This window comes from Natrix helvetica (assembly GCF_964273705.1).
Source record: "Natrix helvetica genome assembly, chromosome: 6".
Classification (NCBI taxonomy): Eukaryota; Metazoa; Chordata; class Lepidosauria; order Squamata; family Natricidae; genus Natrix; species Natrix helvetica.
In genome coordinates, this window is record NC_138553.1 from 77,036,956 (window position 1) to 77,058,529 (window position 21,574).

Genomic DNA, 21,574 nt, shown 5'->3' on the forward strand with positions numbered 1-21,574 from the left:
CAAATCACCTCCAAGCCTTACTCCCGAGTCGCCCCTTCTGTCTTAACTGTTCTTGCCTTCTGGCAGCTCTGCGCATGCGCGCACTGGGAACAGGGGGAGCCAGTTCCTCTGCCTCACCGATGTCCGACTCTGAAGGCTCCGGAGGCAGCATATATCTCCCAGATGGCCCTGGCCCCCTCTCTGCCTCCGACGCAGAGCCCCTGTCCAAGCCTTCCCTAGACTCCAGGACTGGCCCATGTTCCTCCCCAACCTCCTCGCTGTCTGAATCTGCTGCCAGTTCCACAGACCCCCGGCAGTACAGGACATCCTGTCCTCTTTATACTCTTTATACTTTATACTTCTTTATACTTTATACTCCTATTTACGTCTTCCATCTTATCATCCTGTGCACAATACCAACTTATTAAAGAGTGTACAAGAATTATTTGGGAGGTCTGCTGGTCTTTCGAAGATTTATTGAAGGGGGCGTTCTCTGAGTGAACTTTCTCCGGCTGCATTGTTTTGAAGAGTTTGTATTTGGGAATTCAGGGTTGGCCCCAGATTTTGGTGGGCCCTGCCAAGTTATTTATGGTAATAGACCGCTTGGTTCACTATGGCAATCATTTTGCTGTTGCAAAATTCAGCTCCCACATATCCTATCTGTAAGCAGCTTACCTAGCTGCAGCAACAGCAGTAGTGGTAGCCATAGGCTCCTTGACTTACAACCAACCTTACAACAGCTGGCCATTTGCATCCTTTTAGAGCAGGGGTGTCCAAACTTGAGAACTTTAAGACTTGTGGACTTCAACTCCCAGAATTCCCCAGCCAGCTGGCTGGGGAATTCTGGGAGTTGAAGTCCACAAGTCTTAAAGTTCTCAAGTTTGGACACCCCTGTTTTAGAGAATCCTCAAAGCCACTTGGAGGCTTCTCTGTGTCCTCAGGGTTGTGCAAATGGGTGTGGAGACTTCTTGGGCCAGCTGTCTACAAGGAATATAAATCCTTCCATGCCCAACCATCCAGTCAGAGCTGAAGAAGCTTCGTGGACGAGAAGCGAAACGTCTTCAAAGAAAAACAAGGAAGTTCAGTTGCCTCTTGCAAAAGCTCCTTTTTCGGGACTAGCCTGCAGCGTCTTTCTTGACCCCTGCTTCTCTTTTGAAAGTGATGGCAAAGCAAATTTTATGAGGAAGAAATCTTAGCTGTGTGTCAGCTAAGACAGGACCAGAAACTCTCATGGTATGTAGGAGCGATTAGGAAGGAGAATGCGTTATAGCAACATATAAATAGTCAGGCCTCTTTTCATAATCCCTTGAAAGTAAATCGTTCTCTGCGATGGGAAATAGGTTCATGTTAATAAAACGTGTGGTCCAAAGCCACCATTGGATATATGAAACCAGCTGTGAAGTTATTTGGATTCTGCCTATACTTCTTCTTTATTTTTGAAACCTCTCGTTGCCAAGTTCAGAATCCAGTATAATGGCACATTTTAAGCTTACTTTGCATAGAAGATGCTGTTTGCCTAGCTTTTATTCCACATCAGGCTTTCGTTTCCATCATTAATAATTTCTGTGAAGAATTTTCCAAAGGAAATACTAGCTGAGGCTGAAGTAACATGTCTAGAAGCTTTAGTAACATGTCTAAATAAGAGTGGAAAAAGTTCAGAAAACTTAAGCGAACATCTTGTTTTTATTTATCCCACTTAAAACCAGCAACACACACAGACAGACCCACAAATGCAGAACCCCCAACTTGGCTCACTTGTACTTGCATTTTCTAAAAATAACAGGGGGAAAAAAAAACCCCTCTTGAAATGCGCTCGAGCTGATGTCTGTTTTCATGTCATAGTCGTCCCGCTTCACCATCAGCCAGAGATCAAAGAGACCTTAGTGCAAGATATCCCACATGCATTGTGCAAGGGATGTTTTGTTGATACGCCCCTCCAGCTTGGAAGATTGTTGTAGGTAGTGTGGGCTTTTGATGTGGAATCTACAAGACAGTTAACAGGAGTTCCCCCCATTTCTGCCTACATGGCTTCTTGTGTTTTTCTCACCTGTGGAGGAAAGCTATGGAAAATATAGACAGCATACTAAAAAGCAGAGACATCACCCTGCCACCAAATGTGCATATAGTCAAGGCTACGGTTTTCCCAGTTGCAATGTGAAATTTGAACCATAAGGAAGGCTGAGCGCCAAAGAATGGAGGCCTTTGAACTCTGGTGCTGGAGAAGACTTCTGCAAATCCCTTGGACTGAAAGGCGATCCAACTGGTCAGTCCTAGAGGAGATCAACCCTGACTGCTCTTTAGAAGGCCAGATCCTGAAGATGAAACTCAAATACTTTGGCCACCTAATGAGAAGGAAGGACTCACTGGAGAAGAGCCTCATGCTGGGAAATATTGAGGGCAAAAGAAGAAGGGGACGACAGAGAATGAGGTGGCTGGATGGAGTCACTGAAGCAGTAGGCATGAGCTTAAATGGACTCCAGAGGATGGTAGATGACAGGAAGGCCTGGAGGAACGTTGTCCATGGGGTCGCGATGGGTCGGACACGACTTTGCAACTAATACCACCACCACCTGTGGAATCGATCAAGACATCAAAGATTATGAATTTTCAAGTTACCAGAGGAGAAGCATGAAAGATTCACCCAAAAGTTAATAAGAGTTTAAATTCTAAAAAGGGCAAGAGATGATGGATAGATATAGAATATTTTTTAACATGGTGGTTATTTTATTAAGTGTTAGAAAAAAAGAAGTGGAAAGTAGAAATTGGGAAAATAGTATTATATATGCTGAAATATAATAGAAAATAGAAATTGGGAAAATAGTATTTATGTATGCTGAAATATAATAGAACATATTACAATTACTACGTATACACATGTGTTAGAAGTTTAAAGATTATGGCTATGTATACTTAAAAGGTACTATCATTATTAGAATTGTGTATAAAGTATATTGACCCAGACAATACACTGTTCACCAAGTAGTTTTGTTAATATTCATAATATGCAGGTCTTCTTCACTTCTGCTGTTGGTAGAAAGATTTGAAAAGAAGGACTAGGGGAGACATGATAGCAGTGTTCCAATATCTCAGGGGTTGCCACAAAGAAGAGGGAGTCAAACTATTCTCCAAGGCACCTGAGGATAGGACAAGGAGCAATGGGTGGAAACTAATCAAGGAGAGAAGCAACTTACAACTAAGCAGAAATTTCCTGACAGTTAGAACAATTAATCAGTGGAACAGCTTGCCTCCAGAAGTTGTGAATGCTCCAACACTGGAAGTTTTAAAGAAGATGTTGGCTAACCATTTGTCTGAAGTGGTGTAGGATTTCCTGCCTAGGCAGGGGGCTGGACTATAAGACCTCCAAGGTCCTTTCCAACTCTGTTGTTCTGTTCTGTTCTGTTCTATTCCATTCTATTCTATTCTATTCTATTCTAAATTTCCTAGTGATCCATAGGACACAATGACTACATGCTGATATTTCGGGTTTTGCATTATAATCACAATCGGCCACTATGAAGCTATTTTTTTTGCAGCTGTGCTGGGTTCTGTGAGCTGGGACTCCCATCACCAATTGGGAAGCTCTGTCTAGATATGGTCGATGACCTGTCTCCATTTAAATAATTTAATTGCATTTTTGCATTGTGTTTTTTTGTGGGTATTTGTGACTCCAGCAGGGCGAGTCTTACTAAATAGCTTGCATGCCTCCTTAAAGGTTATATAGATGGACGAACAGCTCGCTCTATTCCGACCCGGGCACAGCACTGAGACAGCCTTGGTCGCGTTGGTTGATGATCTCTGGAGGGCCAGAGATAGGGGCTGTTCCTCTATCCTGGTCCTATTAGACCTCTCGGCGGCTTTTGATACCATCGACCATGGTATCCTATTGCGCCGGTTGGAGGGGATGGGAGTCGGAGGCACCGTTTTGCGGTGGTTCGGCTCCTACCTCTCCGACCGGAAGCAATGTGTGTTGACAGGGGGGCAGAGATCGTCCCTGAGGCCACTCACTTGTGGGGTGCCACAGGGGTCGGTCCTCTCGCCTCTCCTGTTCAACGCATATGTGAAGCCGCTGGGTGAGATCATCCGTGGTTTTGGGGTTGAGTACCATCTCTACGCTGATGATACTCAGCTGTATATTTCAACCCCAAACCACCCCAACGAGGCTGTCGAAGTGATGTCCCGGTGTTTGGAAGCCGTCGGGGTCTGGATGGGGGACAACAGACTTAAACTCAACCCCTCCAAGACCGAGTGGCTGTGGTTACCGGCGCCTCGGTTCAGCCAGCTGACTCCATCGCTGGCCATAGGGGGCGAACTATTGTCCCCTGTGGAGCGGGCGCGCAATTTGGGCGTCCTCCTTGATGCCCGGCTGTCAATGGAGGACCATGTGGCAGCCGTGGCGAGGGGGGCGTTCCACCAGGTTCGCCTGGTGCGCCAATTGCGCCCCCTACTGGACCGGAGTGCCCTGCGCACGGTCACTCATGCGCTGGTGACGTCTCGCCTGGACTACTGCAATGCTCTCTACATGGGGCTTCCCTTGGGACGCATCCGGAGACTGCAGCTAGTTCAGAACGCAGCCGCGCGGGTTATTATGGGAGGTACACGTTACTCCCACGTAACACCTCTCCTGCGCGAGCTGCACTGGCTACCTGTGGCCTTTCGGGTGCGTTTCAAGGTATTGATCACCATCTTTAAAGCGCTCCATGGCAGTGGGCCTAGTTACCTGCAGGATCGCATCCTACCACACACGTCCCTGCGGCCTATCCGCTCACACAGAGAGGGGCTCCTCCTGGTGCCGTCTGCTGGTCAATGCCAGCGGGCGACACCTAGGAGTAGATCCTTCTCTGTGATGGGCCCAACCCTCTGGAATGACCTCCCCCCTGACATTCGAACTACCACCGACCTCCGTTCCTTCCGGCAAAAGTTAAAGACTCACCTATTTCAATCAGCTGGCCTGGCACTTTCTTAGTTTTACCTCCCGGGGATTTATTCATTTTAATTGGGTTTGGGGTTTTAAAAGTTTTTATTATACTATATATTATATTTAATATTTATTATTCCATGTACAGTCTGTAACCTCCTCCACCTACCTACTTATTTAATTATTTAACTGTTTTGCATGTATTTTATAACGTATTTTAGTGACTGTACACCGCCCCGAGTCCCTTTCGGGAGAGGGGGCGGTCTATAAATATGAATAATAAATAAATAAAATAAATAAATATTCCAGCTTTTAAGATTTCCATTTGTTTAAAAAATTGCTGATTAATTGAGGAAAGAAATAATATGGGTCTCTTCGGATTATCTTTTGGTTTCTCTGCTCCTTTTTCTATTCCTAGAAATAATTTAAGGCACACAGTGTTTAAACAAGAAAGGAATAATGTTTGTTTGGGTTATTGGTTACTGGGTGTGTGTTTAAAAAGCTTTTAAGAATGTTTTGCGGGCAGACCTCTAAAGTTCCACTGAACTTGGTGCCTTTTTAACCTTTTTCATATTGAAAGAAATAAGAGTGAAGCTTAATTCTGCGTGGGAACACAGGGTCTACATACAAGGGGGGGGGGGGGGGAGGCTTTGATTGGACCACAGCAGCTTGCCATCTTGAATTTTGGGGTGCTTCTACTTTGCACTGACTGGCGTTCCATAGGTATATTTTATTTTCCTTCAAAAAGCAGGATTATTAAGTTAATATTAATCAACCCACAAGGGATGCGGTGGCTCAGTGGCTAAGACGTTGCGCTTGTCAATCAGAAGGTCGGCAGTTGCTGTTCAAATCCCTAGTGCCACATAACGGAGTGAGCTCCCGTTACTTTCCCCAGCTTCTGCCAACCTATCAGCTCGAAAGCACGTAAAATGCAAGTAGAAAAATAGGAGCCACCTTGGGTGGGAAGGGAACAGTGTGTGCCTTTGGCGTTTAGTCATGCCGGCCACATGACCACGGAGACGTCTTCGGGCAGTGCTGGCTCTTTGGCTTTGAAATGGAGATGAGCACCGCCCCCTAGAGTTGGGAATGACTAGCACATATGTGCGAGAGGAACTTTTGCCTTTTTAATCCACCCACTTTCTCAGAACTAGAATTTAACTTTCAAAAGAAAGTTGGGATAGACTGTTTTTTTAATCCTTCCCTTTTCTTCCTTGTAAATTAATTAATTTACAAAGAAGAAAAGGCAAGCTGTACACCCCTGTAAATTAATATAATTAATTTATAGGGGTGAGATTTGGAGGTTCTCCGAACTGGCCATAACGTTCGCTACAGGTTCTCCCGAACCGGGGCGAACCTGTAGCAGCCCACTCCTGCTGTAGGAGAAAAACAATGAGACCATTTCCCTGGGACAAAATGAAAGGTAGTATTTCTTTCTCAGCAAGTCTGAAACAATGTCTACATCAGCCGGAGACGATATTGGGCACGCGGTACAACCAGAGTTTGAAAACAAAGCTCCAGAAAAGCTGCTCTCACCTTAGAAAATGTCACGCTGACCAAACAAGGAATCTTGGAACATCCAAAACCGAAGGAGTGATTTAAGATGGAAGGGAATAACACGGAACTCCAGTGGAGCATTCTTAAAATGTTTTAATAACATTCATTAAACCCAGGGACTAAGCCAAAGTCAAAGCTCTTATAACTCTTCCCCAAAGGATACGTGCTTTTCTGCAGAAATTGCAGGCAGATCAGGCGCCTTCCACTTCTACCATTCTAAGAAAACAGTTCTCATAAAGAGAATAGAGTGGAAAATATTTACCGTCGCGGGTCTCAAAATGTTGGATGTAAGAGTGCTTTCAACCTTCTAGGACAAAGAGTGGACACGTGTTTTTTTTTGAGCCACGGGCTACACTTTGGAAAAACCGGGAACATTTTGGCCTTCCGAGATGACAGAAGTGTATCCTGGTGACTTCAAATGGATGGGCCAATCTATTGGGAGTGGGGGGGGGATGGATGTAATGATGAGAGATGTGGTTAGCCTTAGATTCATACGTGTCTAGACAAATATGCTCTGGCATGCTCATGTTAATGGAATGAGAACTGCCATGTCACTCCCTCTCCTGATGACCTCTTGGAAACTGACGAGAAAAAAATGGTATTTCTAAACGTGACTGTTTTCTTGCATATTTTGGCAGCATTGTCTCAGATGCTTAAAGGTGCAAACTGAGAACTATAGGCTGCATTGATCCACAATGGATACGGTTGTCTGTCATGGTTTGTGTTCTCACCTAGGCTTCCTAAGAGCATGAAGCAAACTCCTGGTCCTGACAAAAAAACCCTTTTATTAATTGACTGCGAATTTTGCTCATTCACATCCAGCAAAGTCTTGCGAGGGAGGATTTACAGTCACAGACCTTACCTGGCTTGGAGAGCTGCCAGGCCGAGATCTGCAGAACTTGGCAAGGAGTCTCGGAGAGTCACGAACAAATTAAGCAAACTAATTGTCTCCTGCAAGCTCCAGATTTCATACCTTCATTGAAAAAGCAGTGTGAGGGCTGTTGGCTGAATCTATTCATTGCGCTCTTGGCTTTTCAGGCAAAATTCTGGTTGTAGGATTTGTTTACAGAGCCTTCTTCAGAATGGCAGTGTTGCCTGAGGAACACTGCTGGAGCAGGATTTTTACATGCTTGCCCGCACATATGCAGCTGAGTCTGGCTACACGCAAAGGCTTGCATTGATCTTCAGGGTATATCTGTGGTGAGACAAGGCAATAATCTGCTTGAATTGCCTCAGCAGCTGAACATCAAATAAATGTTTTCCGTAGGTAACTATGAGACAGAAGAGAAAACACGGAACCCATGGAAAGAGGAGTCAGGAGGAAAACAGAGCCGGAAATGTTTAGATTCTGGTCGATGGTCCAGATCCAGCAGAATCTGGAGGTTGTTGGCTGATAAGGAACATCTCAGTCAGTTCCTTTGGAAAGGAACAAGGAAAAGTTTGGTCTTTCCTCAGTGAGAAAGAGAGTTATGGTAAAAGGACGTGATGGATGAAGGGAAGAGCGCATTTTCCCATTGGAGTATGTAAAATAACAAAATGAGATAAATATTAAGCTGCATTTCTCTGTGGTTGGATTTCATATGCCTCTTGGCCTCCATCGCTTGTTAATTCGGGGTTATATAAAGAACTTATGTCAAAGATGTATTTTTTTTATTAATCATTTGAAATAACGCGTTCCATAAAAAAAATGTTGGGGATTGAAAAGACATGTGTTTATGGATCCAAATATAGGGAATATGGAGTGGCTCGCAGAGTCAACTCGCCTGGCCAAAATGTTCTTTCGAGAAGAAAACCGAGTGTATAAATTGTCCAGTACTTTACTAGGGAAATATTAAGTCATTTGCAGTACCAATAAAGGAGAATATCTGTAGCTTATGGTTGAAATGAAAGGGTCCTTGGTGATTTCTAAACTTGGGTGTTTTCTTGCAGACCTTTTATTCCCAAACTGGGTAACATCATCAGTGCTACCATCATGCACCGTGACCAATACTGATGAAGTTATCTAGTTGGGGAATGAAACGTCTGCAAGAATACAATGGAGCTCCCAGAGCACTAAGGACTCCTAAGTTATTGCTTCTGGCTATCTTATCTCCTGGAAGAAACTCACAGGCTCTGTTGGCAAGGAACTGTTTTATACTAGCTGATAGCCCGGTGAAGCGTTTGTCTGATAGGGAGTCATTGAGAGGGGTCTCCCTTCCCCCTACTTCCATGTCCATCATCCCTGCCCTCTCCCTTCCCACTCTCATGCACTCCACTTTCCCGCCCTGTCTACAATCCTGGCACTTTGCCCCAAATCCATCAGGCACTTCCCTATTGGTCCACTGGAGGGCGAACGTCACAGCTGGCTTTCCAGAGGATGCTGTGAAGGAACTGACATCACAAAAAAATTGCCGCTCTAGGATGCTGCACTCTCTCTCTCCTTAACGGCCCAGGCTCTCCCTTCCCCTTCCCATGACGTCGCAAACAATTGCCGCTCTAGGATGCTGCAATCGCTCTCTTTAATGGCCCAGGAGTTCCAGAGTTGTGCTGGAACAGACACACACACACACATCAGGGTTATCTTAACACACACACACACACACACACCACCCCGTATTTGTTTCTAGAGGGTAAGTCATCTGTGTACCAAGTTTGGTTGACATTGCTTGAGGCGCTCCAGAGTTATGCTGGAACAAACATACATACATGCATACATACATATATATAGCCTTAATAATAACGTAACATAATATAGATATAGATAGATTTCTGTAGCAAGTCTACCCTGAGGAAGCTAAGTGGCAGCTTGAGGTCCACCCTTAAGATCTGACCTAGGGATGGTGAGTGAGCATGGATAGTTTCATTCTGAGAGCTACATAGCTTGGGAAGAAATGATTGGGGGGCATACAGTGGTATTGGGAATGCAGGGGGTGCCCTAGAAGAGGCTGATACTAGTATGCACATTTAGATGTAGATGTGACAAAGACATTCACATTTACTCACCATTCTCGTGCAGGGGTCAGCAAACTGCGGCTCTGGAGCCGCATGTGGCTCTTTCCTCCCTCTGCTGCGGCTCCGTCACCAGTCGGCGCCACAATTTTGAGAGGAGCTTCCGGTGGTGGGGGAGGGGGGAGAAGAGAAGCACAGTGCACCAGGAGGAGACTCTATAGCAAGGGGCGGGTTTTCTGGTCTCTCCACAATTGATAGGGCTTTCGGTTATGACAGGTAGAGGAAAAAGGATGCTGCGCTAGGAGGAGACTCTATTATGGGGGAACTGAGCTTCTGGTCAGCTCCAGTATTGAACTGGGGGCTTCCGGTTAGGACCTTTGTGGCTCCCGGTGTTTTCTTTTCTGTGGGAAACGGGTCCAAATGACTCTTTGAGAGTTTAAGTTTGCCAACCCCTGTTCTAGTATGTACACCCTGGCTTATGTACACCCATATATCCTTTCAGTTGGGTTTTAATTCATTTAATTCAGTAGGCGTCCCCCTGCTTAGTGCAGTGCCCCTCTGTCAGGACTACAGGTAGCGCTTGACTTAGAACCAGAGTTGAGCTCAAAATGTCCCTTGTTGAGAGATACAGTTGTTAAGTGGATTTTGCCACAGTATAAGACCTTTTTTGCCACAATATATAAATTTAGAGCTAATGTTTTATATATACACACATACATACATACATACATACATACATACATACATACATACATATACACACATACATACACACACACACACACACGTTTGTGTGTGAGTATGTGTGTTCCAGCATAACTCTGGAATGCCTCAAACAATTTCAACCAAACTTAGTACACAGATGACTTACTCTCTGAAGAAAAATACTGTGGGGGTAAGACACCCGTAACATCCCTCAGTGTGTGTGTGTTCTGTTAAGATACAGCCTGTTGTGCCTTAAAACGGCTTCTACCGTACTGCTGTAAAATGGCTTCTACTGTACAGCGCTGTGGAGTTGCCATGGTAACGGCTTCACAGTACTCCATAAGGGGACTCCCTCTGGTATGGGAGGAAAATCCATCATTAGAAATTGTGGCGACGTTCATGGAAGGAGGGTTGGGATAAATAAAATACCTGGGCAGTTTCAGGTTATCAGCTAGTGAGAATATAAAAGAGGTTTATTTTTATAATCAGATTTATTTGTTTCCCATGGTGTAAGGAAAGGTAGTGTTGACATTGGCCCAAATCCATGGCTGTTGGCCAAGGGATCGGCCCAGTTCTGTTCCATGATCTAGCTTACGATGTTCTTCCTTCAGCGTCCTTCATTCAGAGCCTCACTGCAATAGAAAGACATGATAGTAAAGAAATACTCTTCTTGATTTGGTTTCACAATGGGATTGCCCATACATAGCAATGTTAGGAGACATTGCACGGAATTCACAACTGTGAAGTTGGTGTTTATTGGAAAGAAAGGTCTGGTCCTAATTTGTTAAAATTGCTGTTGTGTTTTGATTGTAGGGCATTTGTGTTCTTTTAAGCTTTTTTGGGCTGATCGTATCCTGAGTATTTTTCCTTTTTTGAAAAATTGGCTTTCGTTTCAAAATTGGCAAAAGCCTTGGAAATGTCTAATTTGAAAATGGGATTAGTGTATTTTAATAAATAATAATGCATATAAAAAATGAAATGGAAGAATTGACTTGGTTGTGAAATGCTACAATAGTTTCCAGCTTCCAGTTATTATATTTTTTTTAACGCTGTGTGCTTGTTTTGTAATGATCATATACTTCGCCCTCATTTTAGACTAACAACATCTTTCTTAAGAATGTTGGCATTTGTTAATTATTGTAATTTTTACTCCTTAAATTACATTTGGTAACTTTTTGGTTTATTCTGTATAATATAGAATGAAGTATTTGGGGGAAAGTATTTTTTTTTGTCAAGCAATTCTTCCGACGGTATGTATGTATGTCTTACAATTAAGGTAAAGGTTCCCCTTGCACATATGTGCTAGTCGTTTCTGACTCTAGGGGGCAGTGCTCATCTCCGTTTCAAAGCCAAAGAGCCAGCACTATCCGAAGACATCTCCGTGGTCATGTGGCCAGCATGACTAAACGCTGAAGACGCACAGAACGCTGTTCCCTTCCCACCAAAGATGGTTCCTATTTTTCTACTTGCGTTTTTACGTGCTTTCGAACGGCTAGGTTGGCAGAAGCTGGGACAAGTCACGGGAGCTCACTCCGTTACGCGGTACTAGGGATTCAAACCGCCGAAGTGCCAACCTGTCTGATCAACAAGCTTAGCGTCTTAGCCCCTGAGCCACCCCATCCCTATATATTACAATTATGGAATGATATTTGAAGAAACGATGGTTTAAGAGAAAAGGAAAAAAAACTGTTCCAAGCATTTTGTATGTTTTAAGCTGTCGTTTAAACAGCAACGTGTGCCATTAAAAATGACTGGCAACTTGTTTTTGAATGCTCTGCTCAAGTGCCCAAGCAAATCAAAATTGTGGTAGCCTAATTGCAAGTTCAAACACTTTAGTTCTCCGATGTATTTAAACGTTGGCTTTTGTTGTGTGCGTTGTGCTGTATCTGTCAACAGCTTTTAGGAAAGAGCGAATCACACAGATTGTTGGTAACAAGGCTCAACGCTGCTGCCATGGAAGGTACGAAAAAATGGTTAAGCCATCACTCAGTCAAAGGAAATTGAAGGGCGCCGTATGAATTTCGTGTTTCGTTCCCCCTTTTCCCAGTGTAGGGTAGATCTTTGCGCCACTCACGGTTAAAAATGTTCTCTCTTTTTTGCGTGCTTTTGGTTTTTTTAAAACCGGGCTGATTGGTTGCTCTAATTTAGATTTTCAGCTCTGTTTCCCGATCTCTTCGAGTTTGGAGCGAGATGCGTTTTGGGGGCAATGCTTCTATATTTTCAAGCGAGTCATAATTTCCATCTGTTTTCACTTGACTTGTGGTTGTGGAGATCCTGCTTGGCCCCTGGGATCTAGCCGTCTCTGCTGAGAGGATGTGGAGTTTTGTCAGCCAGTGAAATATGTCTGACTCTCCTCCTGCGAACCAAGCCTCTCCATTTCATCTTGGGTGGTCCCAGAAAGCTAGATGAGAAGTTTTAACAGAAAACACTTCACTTTCCCTATCGGTTACTCATCCCTTCAATAGAAAGGAGGCCCAGAAACAAACGCTCCCATCGCAGACGTCGACTAGACTCATTTAACATCCCTCTTAAAAATGCCTTCTGTTTAATCTCTGGGTGTCCTTTAATAGGCAAATTGTATTCATTCAGAGGTGGCTCAGTGGCTAAGACGCTGAGCTTGTGGATCAGAAAGGTCGACAGTTCGGCAGTTCGAATCCCTAGCGCTACGTAACGGAGTGAGCTCCCGTTACTTGTCCCAGCTTCTACCAACCTAGCAGTTTGAAAGCATGTAACAAATGCAAGTAGAAAAATAGGAACCACCTTTGGTGGGAAGGTAACAGCGTTCTGTGCGCCTTTGGTGTTGAGTCATGCCAGCCACATGGCAACGGAGACGTCTTCGGACAGCGCTGGCTCTTTGGCTTTGAAACGGAGATGAGCACCGCCCCCTAGAGTCAGGAAAGACTAGCACATATGTGCAAGAGGAACCTTTACCTTTATTCATGCTCGCTTCTCTAGTTCTACAAAAGTGTAGAAATTGAGGTGGGGAGGAAATTCACAATCCTGAGCTGATTCTCTGCTCTTTGCTTTGTTCCAGGCCCTACTGAAGGTGCTGGTGGACGAACGAGAAAAGGCCTTGGAGAAGCAGCATGTCTCTGCAGTTGAGAAGCAGGCGCAGAAGTGTGAAGAGCTACTCAATGCTCAGGTAATCATCTCCTTTTAACGACCCCATAATCCCTTGTGAGGTGGAATCTGGGCAACTGAATGGAGCTGAGTATTTACTGGCCGGATGCCCATCCTGTCGCCGGTGCGGAGCTCAGTGCTCCGGTAATGCCCCATTTTATTTACAAAAGAGCTCCTGCCAAAGTCAGAATGAAAACTTTTTGCCTTCGGGGTTATCTGATCCTTTGCTGTGGTAGGACAACCTGCAGATCTATTGACCTTTTACCCCTTTAGCTGAAGGCTCCACCTGTATACTTCTCCAGTGCCGTGAAACCATCCGAAATAGGAGTTGGCTGCCAAACACCTGAATTTTGATCATATGACCAACAGGATGCTGCAACTATCTTTGTTTGTCTTGTACACAGGTAGTCCTCGACTTACAACAGCTTGTGAAGGCAGGACAGGAAGCAATAGATGGGAACTAATCAAGGAGAGAAGCAACCTAGAACTTAGGAGACATTTCCTGACAGTTAGACCAATTAATCAGTGGAACGACTTGCCTCCAGAGGTTGTGAATTCTCCAACACTGGAAGTTTTTAAGATGGTATTGGGTAACCAACCATTTGTCTGAACGGAAAGGGATTGTTCTCCTCCTAACAGCAGAGGCGAAATTGTAAAGGTTAATGGCTGGGGGCATAAATCTGGGGGCGAAAAAGGGGCGGCGAAGGGTACGAGGAGAACCATCCTAGACCCCGTCTGAAGTGGTGTAGGGTTTCCTGCCTGAGCAGGGGGGTTGGACTAGAAGGCCTCCAAGGTCCCTTCCAACTCTCTTATTCTGTTATTATTTAGCGACCGTTCAAAGTTAGAACAGCACTGAAAAAAGTGACTTAATGACAATTTTTCACACTTACTACCGTTGCAACATCCCCAGGGTCTTATGATAAAAATTCAGATGCTTGCTAACTGAGTCATAATTATGACGGCCTGACAAGCAAAGTCAATGGGGAAGCCACATTCATTTAACAACTGTGTTGCTGACCTACCAATGTCAGTGATTCCCTTTAGCAACTGCGAAAAGAAAAATTGGTAAAATGGGGCAAAATTCACTTAACAAATGTCTCACTTAGCAAGACATTTTGGGATCAACTGTGGTCGTAAATCGAGGACTACTTGTACTGCCGAAACCTGTAGGCCTCAGGTGTTAGCAGGATTGTACAGGAAAAATACCCACAGTAACAATTCAGGAACACATTTGGACTCCAGGCAAAGGACGCATCCACAGGCTGAATGGTTTAGTAGATGAATGCAAACACATTGAATTGCAACCAGAAACGAACAGCAGTGAATGTGGCTGCTGTACGATATATGCACAATTTTGTCTTTTTCCATCTTCCTAAAAGACCTTGTGTTCAAATGTTGATTTACCAAAGACATGGTGGGCAGTGGAAGTCAGTATCATTGGCTTATGGAAGATTGCAAGTTGGAATGAAGAGTAAATAAATGAAAAGGATGGATGGATGGATGGATGGATGGATGGATGGATGGATGGATGGATGGATGGATGGATAAGGAAAGGTGGGAGGACGGAAGGAAGGGAAGGGAAAGTAGGTAGGTAGGTAGGTTGCTTATATCTCTATGCAATGAAGAGAAAATAGGAGAATGTAACATTGAATGAAGAGTAAATAAATGAAGAGGATGGATGGATATGAATGAATGGATGGATAAGGGAAGGGAAGGTGGGAGGAAGGAGAGAAGAAGGAAGGAAGCAAGGGAGGAAGGTTATATGTCTATGCAATGAAGAGAAAATGGGATAATGTACCATTGAATGAAGAGTAAATACATGAAGAGGATGGATGGAATATGGATGGAGGGATGGATAAGGGAAGGGATGATGGGAGGAAAGAGGGAAGAAAGGAAGGAAGCAAGGAAGGAAGGTTATATGTCTACTCCATGAAGAGAAAAGGGAAGAATGTAACATTGAATGAAGAGGAAATAAATGAAGATGGATGGATGGATGGATGGGAAAGGGAAGGGAAGGAAAAGGAAGGGGATGGAGGAGGAAGGAAGGAAGGTTGGTTGGTTACATGTCTATGCAATGAAGAGAAAAAGGGGAGATGGTAACATTGAACGAAAGCAATCTGAACTTCTACAGTAGGGGTTATGAACGCATGCAGGGACATGCAAGGGGAAGATTAATTACATAAATTCAAAGGGCTAAATGTAAGTGAGAATGTATGAACAGAGGTCTTCTGCGAAGTAGAAATTCATAGATCGGTGGTAGCCGCAGTTAGAATTCCCGTGAATGGTAATAATGGTAGAACCACCGATATGTTTGGGGAAAATGTGTGCAATATTCTGAACGACTACACTCCAGGTTGGAAAATATTAGTGAGATGAATGGATGGGTGGGAATTGGATAAGAGGCAATGTAATGTGGCTATTTGGAGACTCAGAAATGAATGATTGTGTAGTGACTATTTCTTCAGCGAAAAGTATCCTTATTTCAAAGATATGGTTTAGATGTAAATTGATTGGAGTTACACTTGGTGTCAGACACAAAGAAATCAGGACCCAAGGCTGTACAAATCAGTACAAGTTTACCCCATGCTAACTCTCTACAAAAACCTGCTCTACTAACGGTCAAGGCAAATTGACAGTAGACAACGATCAATGCAATTCATGGTGGGCTGGACTTAGATTTCTTATGGGTGCGAAGGGACTCAAGACCGATGACAGTCTTGACCCCTCCTTCAGGCTCCACCTGGTCATCTCCTACACACAGCACATGAATAGCTGTAAATCCAAAGGATTTTGCTAAATGATTGAGAAAATTAGGGAAGGATGTAAAGATTATGAGAGGTTCTGAAGGTGGGACATAACCAGAGGTGATATTCAGCTGGTTCCAACCGGTTCTGACGAACTGGTAGCAGAAATTTTGAGCAGTTTGGAGAACCGGCAAATACCACCTCTGGCTGGCCTCGCCCCCCATCTATTCACTGCCTCCCGAGTCCCAGCTGATCGGCTGGGTCTTCTTTTGTTGCCCTGCACAGGAGAACGGAGCTGGAAAACAGGTTAGTGGGGTGAGGAGGGAATGTAGATTTTGCAGTATCCTTCCCCTGCCACACTCACCAAACCACGCCATGCCCACTAAGCCACGCCCACAGAACCGGTAGTAAAACCTTTTGAATCCCACCACTGGACATAACCGTGTTTTAGCAGCACCAAAAGCGGATCTTTAGAGAAAAGAAGGCATGGAAAGAAAGGAAAGATGCCAAAAAAAAAAAAAAAACTAGAATGAAAACAAAACAACCTTAAGAAGTGTGTGTCCTGTTTGAAAGGATATGAAAAGACAGGTTATTTTTGGATAGAGGTCATTGAAGGTGGGTATCGAAATTGCAGGGATCAGAGCGAAAAAAATTACATTACTGCGCCAGGAAGTTATGTTGAATTATGCAAATGCTAATGGAAAATATGTGGAATGAAGGGGAAGAGGCTGTGGATGAAAAAAAAAATAGACTTAAAGAAAATGATTGTTGCAAACCATGAGGATGAGAGGAAGGTATCTTACAATGAACAGGAAAAATAAGATGTTTCCTAGGAAAATTGGCAAAGGGCTCACGAGCAAAAAAATATTGAAAGAGGCAAAGAAAATACAAAGTCTTTTTTTAATGGGGATTTTAAAAAAAAAACTGGAGGTAGATGAAAAGAGCTAAACAAGGAGCTTTCAGCAGAGTTATTAGAATTAAAAATGAAAGTAATGACTGAAATGAGTGAATAATGAAACGGGGCGCTTTGGAGATTGATGCATAACAAGGATGTGCTTGAACATAGAAATGACAGGAATACTTGTAAATGTTTGGTGTCAAAGAAGAATGGATGAAAATACCTATAAGGGCTGTGAGAATTTTGAAAGGAGGATAACAACTCTGCAAGAGTGCAAAATATTTTGTGAAATGCTTGACCATTGGAAACATGCTACAGGTAGTCCTCGACTTAAAACCATTTGTTTAGTGACTGAAGTTAGGACACTTTAAAAAAAGAGACATTTTTTCACACGGCCATTTGCAACATCCCCCAAGTCACGTGATCGAAATTCAGATGCTTGGCAACTTGTTCGTGTTTATGACGGGTTGAAGTGTCCCGGGAATCACAGGATCCCCTTTTGCGACCTTCTGACAAGAAAAGTCAGAAGCCAGATTCATTTAACAACCGTCTTGAGTCAGAACTGAGAAAGCTTCCTGGATGAGAAGTGAAATGTCTTCAAGAAAAGAAAGCCCACTTGCCTCTTGCAAACGCCCCTCTGGGACAACTTATCACCCGGATGACTGAAAATCTCCGTAGACACTTAACAACAGTGTTACTATCTTAACAACTGGAGTACTGCACTTAACCAACTGTGATAAGAAAAGTCAGGCAAAACTCCCTTAACTCACTTAGCAGCGGAAATTTTGGGCACCATTGTGATCGTAAGTCAAGATCTACCCTGTTTCCCCGAAAATAAGACCTCCCCAGATAATAAGCCCAATCGGGCTTTTGAGCGCATGGGCTAAAATAAGCCCTCAACGAAAATATTGCAACACAGCAGCAGCCATGAGGTGACCGCGCTCGCCGCCTCCTGCACCTCAAACATAATAAGACCTCCCCAAAAATAAGGCCAAGCGCTTATTTCTGAGGGGGGGGTGTTCAAAAGAAAATAAGACCCCGTCTTATTCTCGGGAAAACACGGTATTGTTACTCATTTCCCTAAAGCAGGGGTGTCAAACTCGATTTAATTGAGGGTCACATCAAGGTTGTGTTTGATCTTGGCAGGGGAGGGGGCAGGGGCAGGTTGGGCGTGGCCAGCTTCACTGGTAGAAGCACTGTCCTTTGCGGTTTCCAGGGCAGCCCTTTGAGCCAGATCTAAGTACCCCGCAGGCCGACTCCGGCTTTCGGCTTGAGTTTGACACCCCTGTCCTAAAGGGAATGTACCAATAATGGATTATTTTAAGTGTACTGTATGTAGGCAAATTGTATTGAAAGAGAACAGTTTTGACCTTCTGAAGAGCTGCGAAGACTTGGCTGTCCACCCAGCTTTGGGCTAGGATGGAAATGAACCAGCAAACACAGAATTGATGAGGTGCTGGAGTGGAATACACGATATTTTGTGTGGTTTTTGTGGGTTCGTATTGATTCCGTTCTTATGAAACAAGGCCTTCGAGTATCACATGCTATGTTTATCAGGCATAGTATACGTGAGCGTGCTTTATAAATAAATAGAGAGGAAATTAAACGGGCTGGACGATTGGTATGTGAATAGATGTGGGAAATAAGTGATGAAAAATTGAAAGGGATTATAAAAATAGTTCTACCTTAGAAATGAGGGAGAAAAAATGGAATTGCTAGAAAGTTTTGGAACATTCCAAATTGAATTAGTTGAAGCTGCTGTGTCAGGAACCGAGCTGAATTTGTTCGTGCAAACTCTACCAAGAAATCTATTTTAGATGGACTTGTTCCTCAAGTGTCTGAAGATGCTCCCAAAGGATGCATGTTTGAAATTGCCTTCAAAAGACAAGTTGTTGTGCTGAAAGAGAGAGACAAGGCCTCGCTGTCTCCTGCATTCATCATCAGGCAGTTGGTTCACAAAAATGGATTAAGGGTTGAAGGCTGCATAAACAGAGGGATAGAATCAAGATCACGTGAAGTGTTAATACCACTTTATAATGCCTTGGTAAGGCCACACTTGGAATACGGCATCCAGTTTTGGTCGCCATGATGTTAAAAAAGGTGTGGAGACTCTAGAAAGAGTGCAGAGAAGAGCAACAAAGATAATTAAGGGACTGGAGGTTAAAAAATATAAAGAACAGTTGCTGGAAATGGGTATGTCTAGTTTAAGAAAGACTAGGGGAGACATGATAGCAGTGTTCCAATATCTCAGGGGCTGCCCCAAAGAAGAAGGAATCAAGCTATTCTCCAAAGCACCTGAGGGCAGAACAAGAAGCGATGGGTGGAAACTAATCAAGGAGAGAAGCAACTTAAAACTAAGGAGAAATTTCCTGACGGTGAGAACAATTAATCAATGGAACAACCTGCCTCCAGAAGTTGTGAATGCTCCAACACTGGACGTTTTTAAGAAGATGTTGGATATCCATTTGTCTGAAGTGGTGTAGGGTTTCCTGCCTAAGCAGGGGGCAGGACTAGAAGACCTCAAGGGTCCCTTCCAACTCTGTTATTCTATATTCTACAAACGCATAGGCTTATTATAATATGACTTGCCCAGAGTTGGTTTGGACGTGAGATTGAATTTAATTGAATTAGCTGACTGATAAATAGCAATGGGAGTGCAGACACTCAGGAAATTAATTACGGTGAACAAGTCTGAGTGTAGATAATTAATTGATTGTGAGTCAGGGCGGAACTGTGATCTCACACCAGCAACCCCAGAAGAAAATTTAGGAATAGAAAATGCAGTAATTCTAAAAATGGGTTTACATTCTTATGCCTTTTTAATCCTCAAGGAATTTTATTGAAGAACATTCTTGACCAGTAAATCTTACTAAGAGTTGTTGCGTGTTTTTGGTGCAATGTTTTGTTTAAAAGATCTTTTCAAAATGGAATGGAAGAGAAGACATATAAAACGAGCCATAATCTTGTCTCATTTGTTGAAAATGTGAGCTTCCATGCTCTTAAAAGACATCAGCGTAGGAGGGAATTTGTTTAATGGGGCAGTTCTTGCATTTTTGAATGTTTGTTTAGTGGTAATTGATTGCAAAAAAACATTGAGGGATATAAATTTAGACTTCTAAGGCATCTGGAAGGCATTGATTTCTTGAATCCGAAATACTATCTCCCGTGGAGTTAATTAATTCCCATCAAATATATATATAAAATACCCAGACATTTTAAAGCAATTGAAAACATTTCTTTTTCTTGCTCTTTGTTTGGGAAAGAACAACAGGAACTTGGGGGAAAGAATATATGTAATCCTCAACTTCAAATGAATTGTATTATGGTGAATTTGTAAAAATCTGTGCAAAGTACGCATTTCTATAGGAAGCTTCCCTTTTGCCATTTTCTTAACATTTCTGAGAGCGGAAAGTTTTCATATACGAAAACAAGTTTATCCTTTTGCATGTTTTATACTCTCTTGATTTGACTTTGTCGGTTCCAAATATTGGTCATTGATGTTGCACTTAAAACAGAAATATTTCAAGCTATTACATAATTTGGGGATATTACATAATCTGGGGAAGAGAAAATTAGGCCCTGGGGAAAGGGCCATTTCAAGCTATTTAGCTCTCATCAGCTAGCCATACCCTTACTGGGATTCGAACCAGGGCTGTATTACATATTAGGCAGTTATATTAGCCACTAAGCCACAGGCTCTCCTCCTTATCAGCTGAGCCAGGGAAATAGGTATGTATTTGTGTTACAATCCCTGGTATGCCCAAATACGGGAGGGAGATCCCAGTAAGGTTATGGCTAGCTGATGAGAGCTAAATAGCTTGAAATGGATCTATACTAGTCTCCCTTTATTTATTTATCAGCACAAATACAACAGAAATATAAAAAGGCAACATTAAAAATAAAAATATGGTTTTCTGCCTGGATGGTCTTCTGTGATGAGCCGAATGACAGAAAGAGGGAGTAGCGAGCTCCCTCCCATATTTGGGCATACCAGGGGTTGTAACACAAATACATACATACATACATACATACATACATACATACATACATACATACATACATATCCCTCCTTCTTTCTCTCTCTCCCCCTTCCTCCCTCCCTCTCTTTCTCTCTCTGTGTTTATTTCCTTTTGCACTTCCTCCCCATCTTTATATTTTTATCTTTCCCCTACATCACAGGAAATCTTTCTTGCCTAGCAAAGTCCTCCACCCTCTGCTACTTCAATCCGGAGCTACAAAATCCAAGAAATTAAAATCAAATATATATTTTTTAAAAGCACCTTTCCATTTTGAGGCCAATAGGATAATGCCCACAAAATATGGGTAACCCTTGACTTGCAACAGTCCATTTAGTGAACATTCGAGGTTACAACAGCACTGGGAAAAAAGTGACTTACGACCATTTTTCACACTTATGACCATTGCAGCATCCCCATCACAATGTGATCAAGATTCAGACGCTTGGCAATTTATAACATTGTTTCTTGATGCACAGAAGGCATTTGATAATGTGAGCTGGCAGTTTATGTTGATGCAGCTAGAAGCCATGGACTTTGGGGAGAGATTTATTAAAATGATTAAGACAATCTATTATAAATAAACTGCAAAGGTGATAGTAAATGGAGACATGATGGAAAAGGTTAACATAACAAAGGGGACAAGGCAGGGCTGTTTGCTGTTCCTGCTATTATTTATACAGACATTGGAAGCACTAAACAGAAATATTAGAAA

At 43.2% G+C, this 21,574-nt stretch overlaps 1 protein-coding gene across 2 annotated transcripts in view; it reads left to right on the forward strand.

The window, feature by feature from the left end:
- The window catches only part of CCDC91 (coiled-coil domain containing 91), a 125,029-nt gene that overhangs the window by 49,990 nt on the left and 53,465 nt on the right, over positions 1 to 21,574 (forward strand). For both annotated transcript variants that reach the window (XM_081958005.1, XM_081958006.1), the window contains exon 8: positions 13,116 to 13,223. In XM_081958005.1, the coding sequence (XP_081814131.1) occupies positions 13,116 to 13,223 (108 nt within the window). The remainder of the gene's footprint in view (positions 1 to 13,115; positions 13,224 to 21,574) is intronic.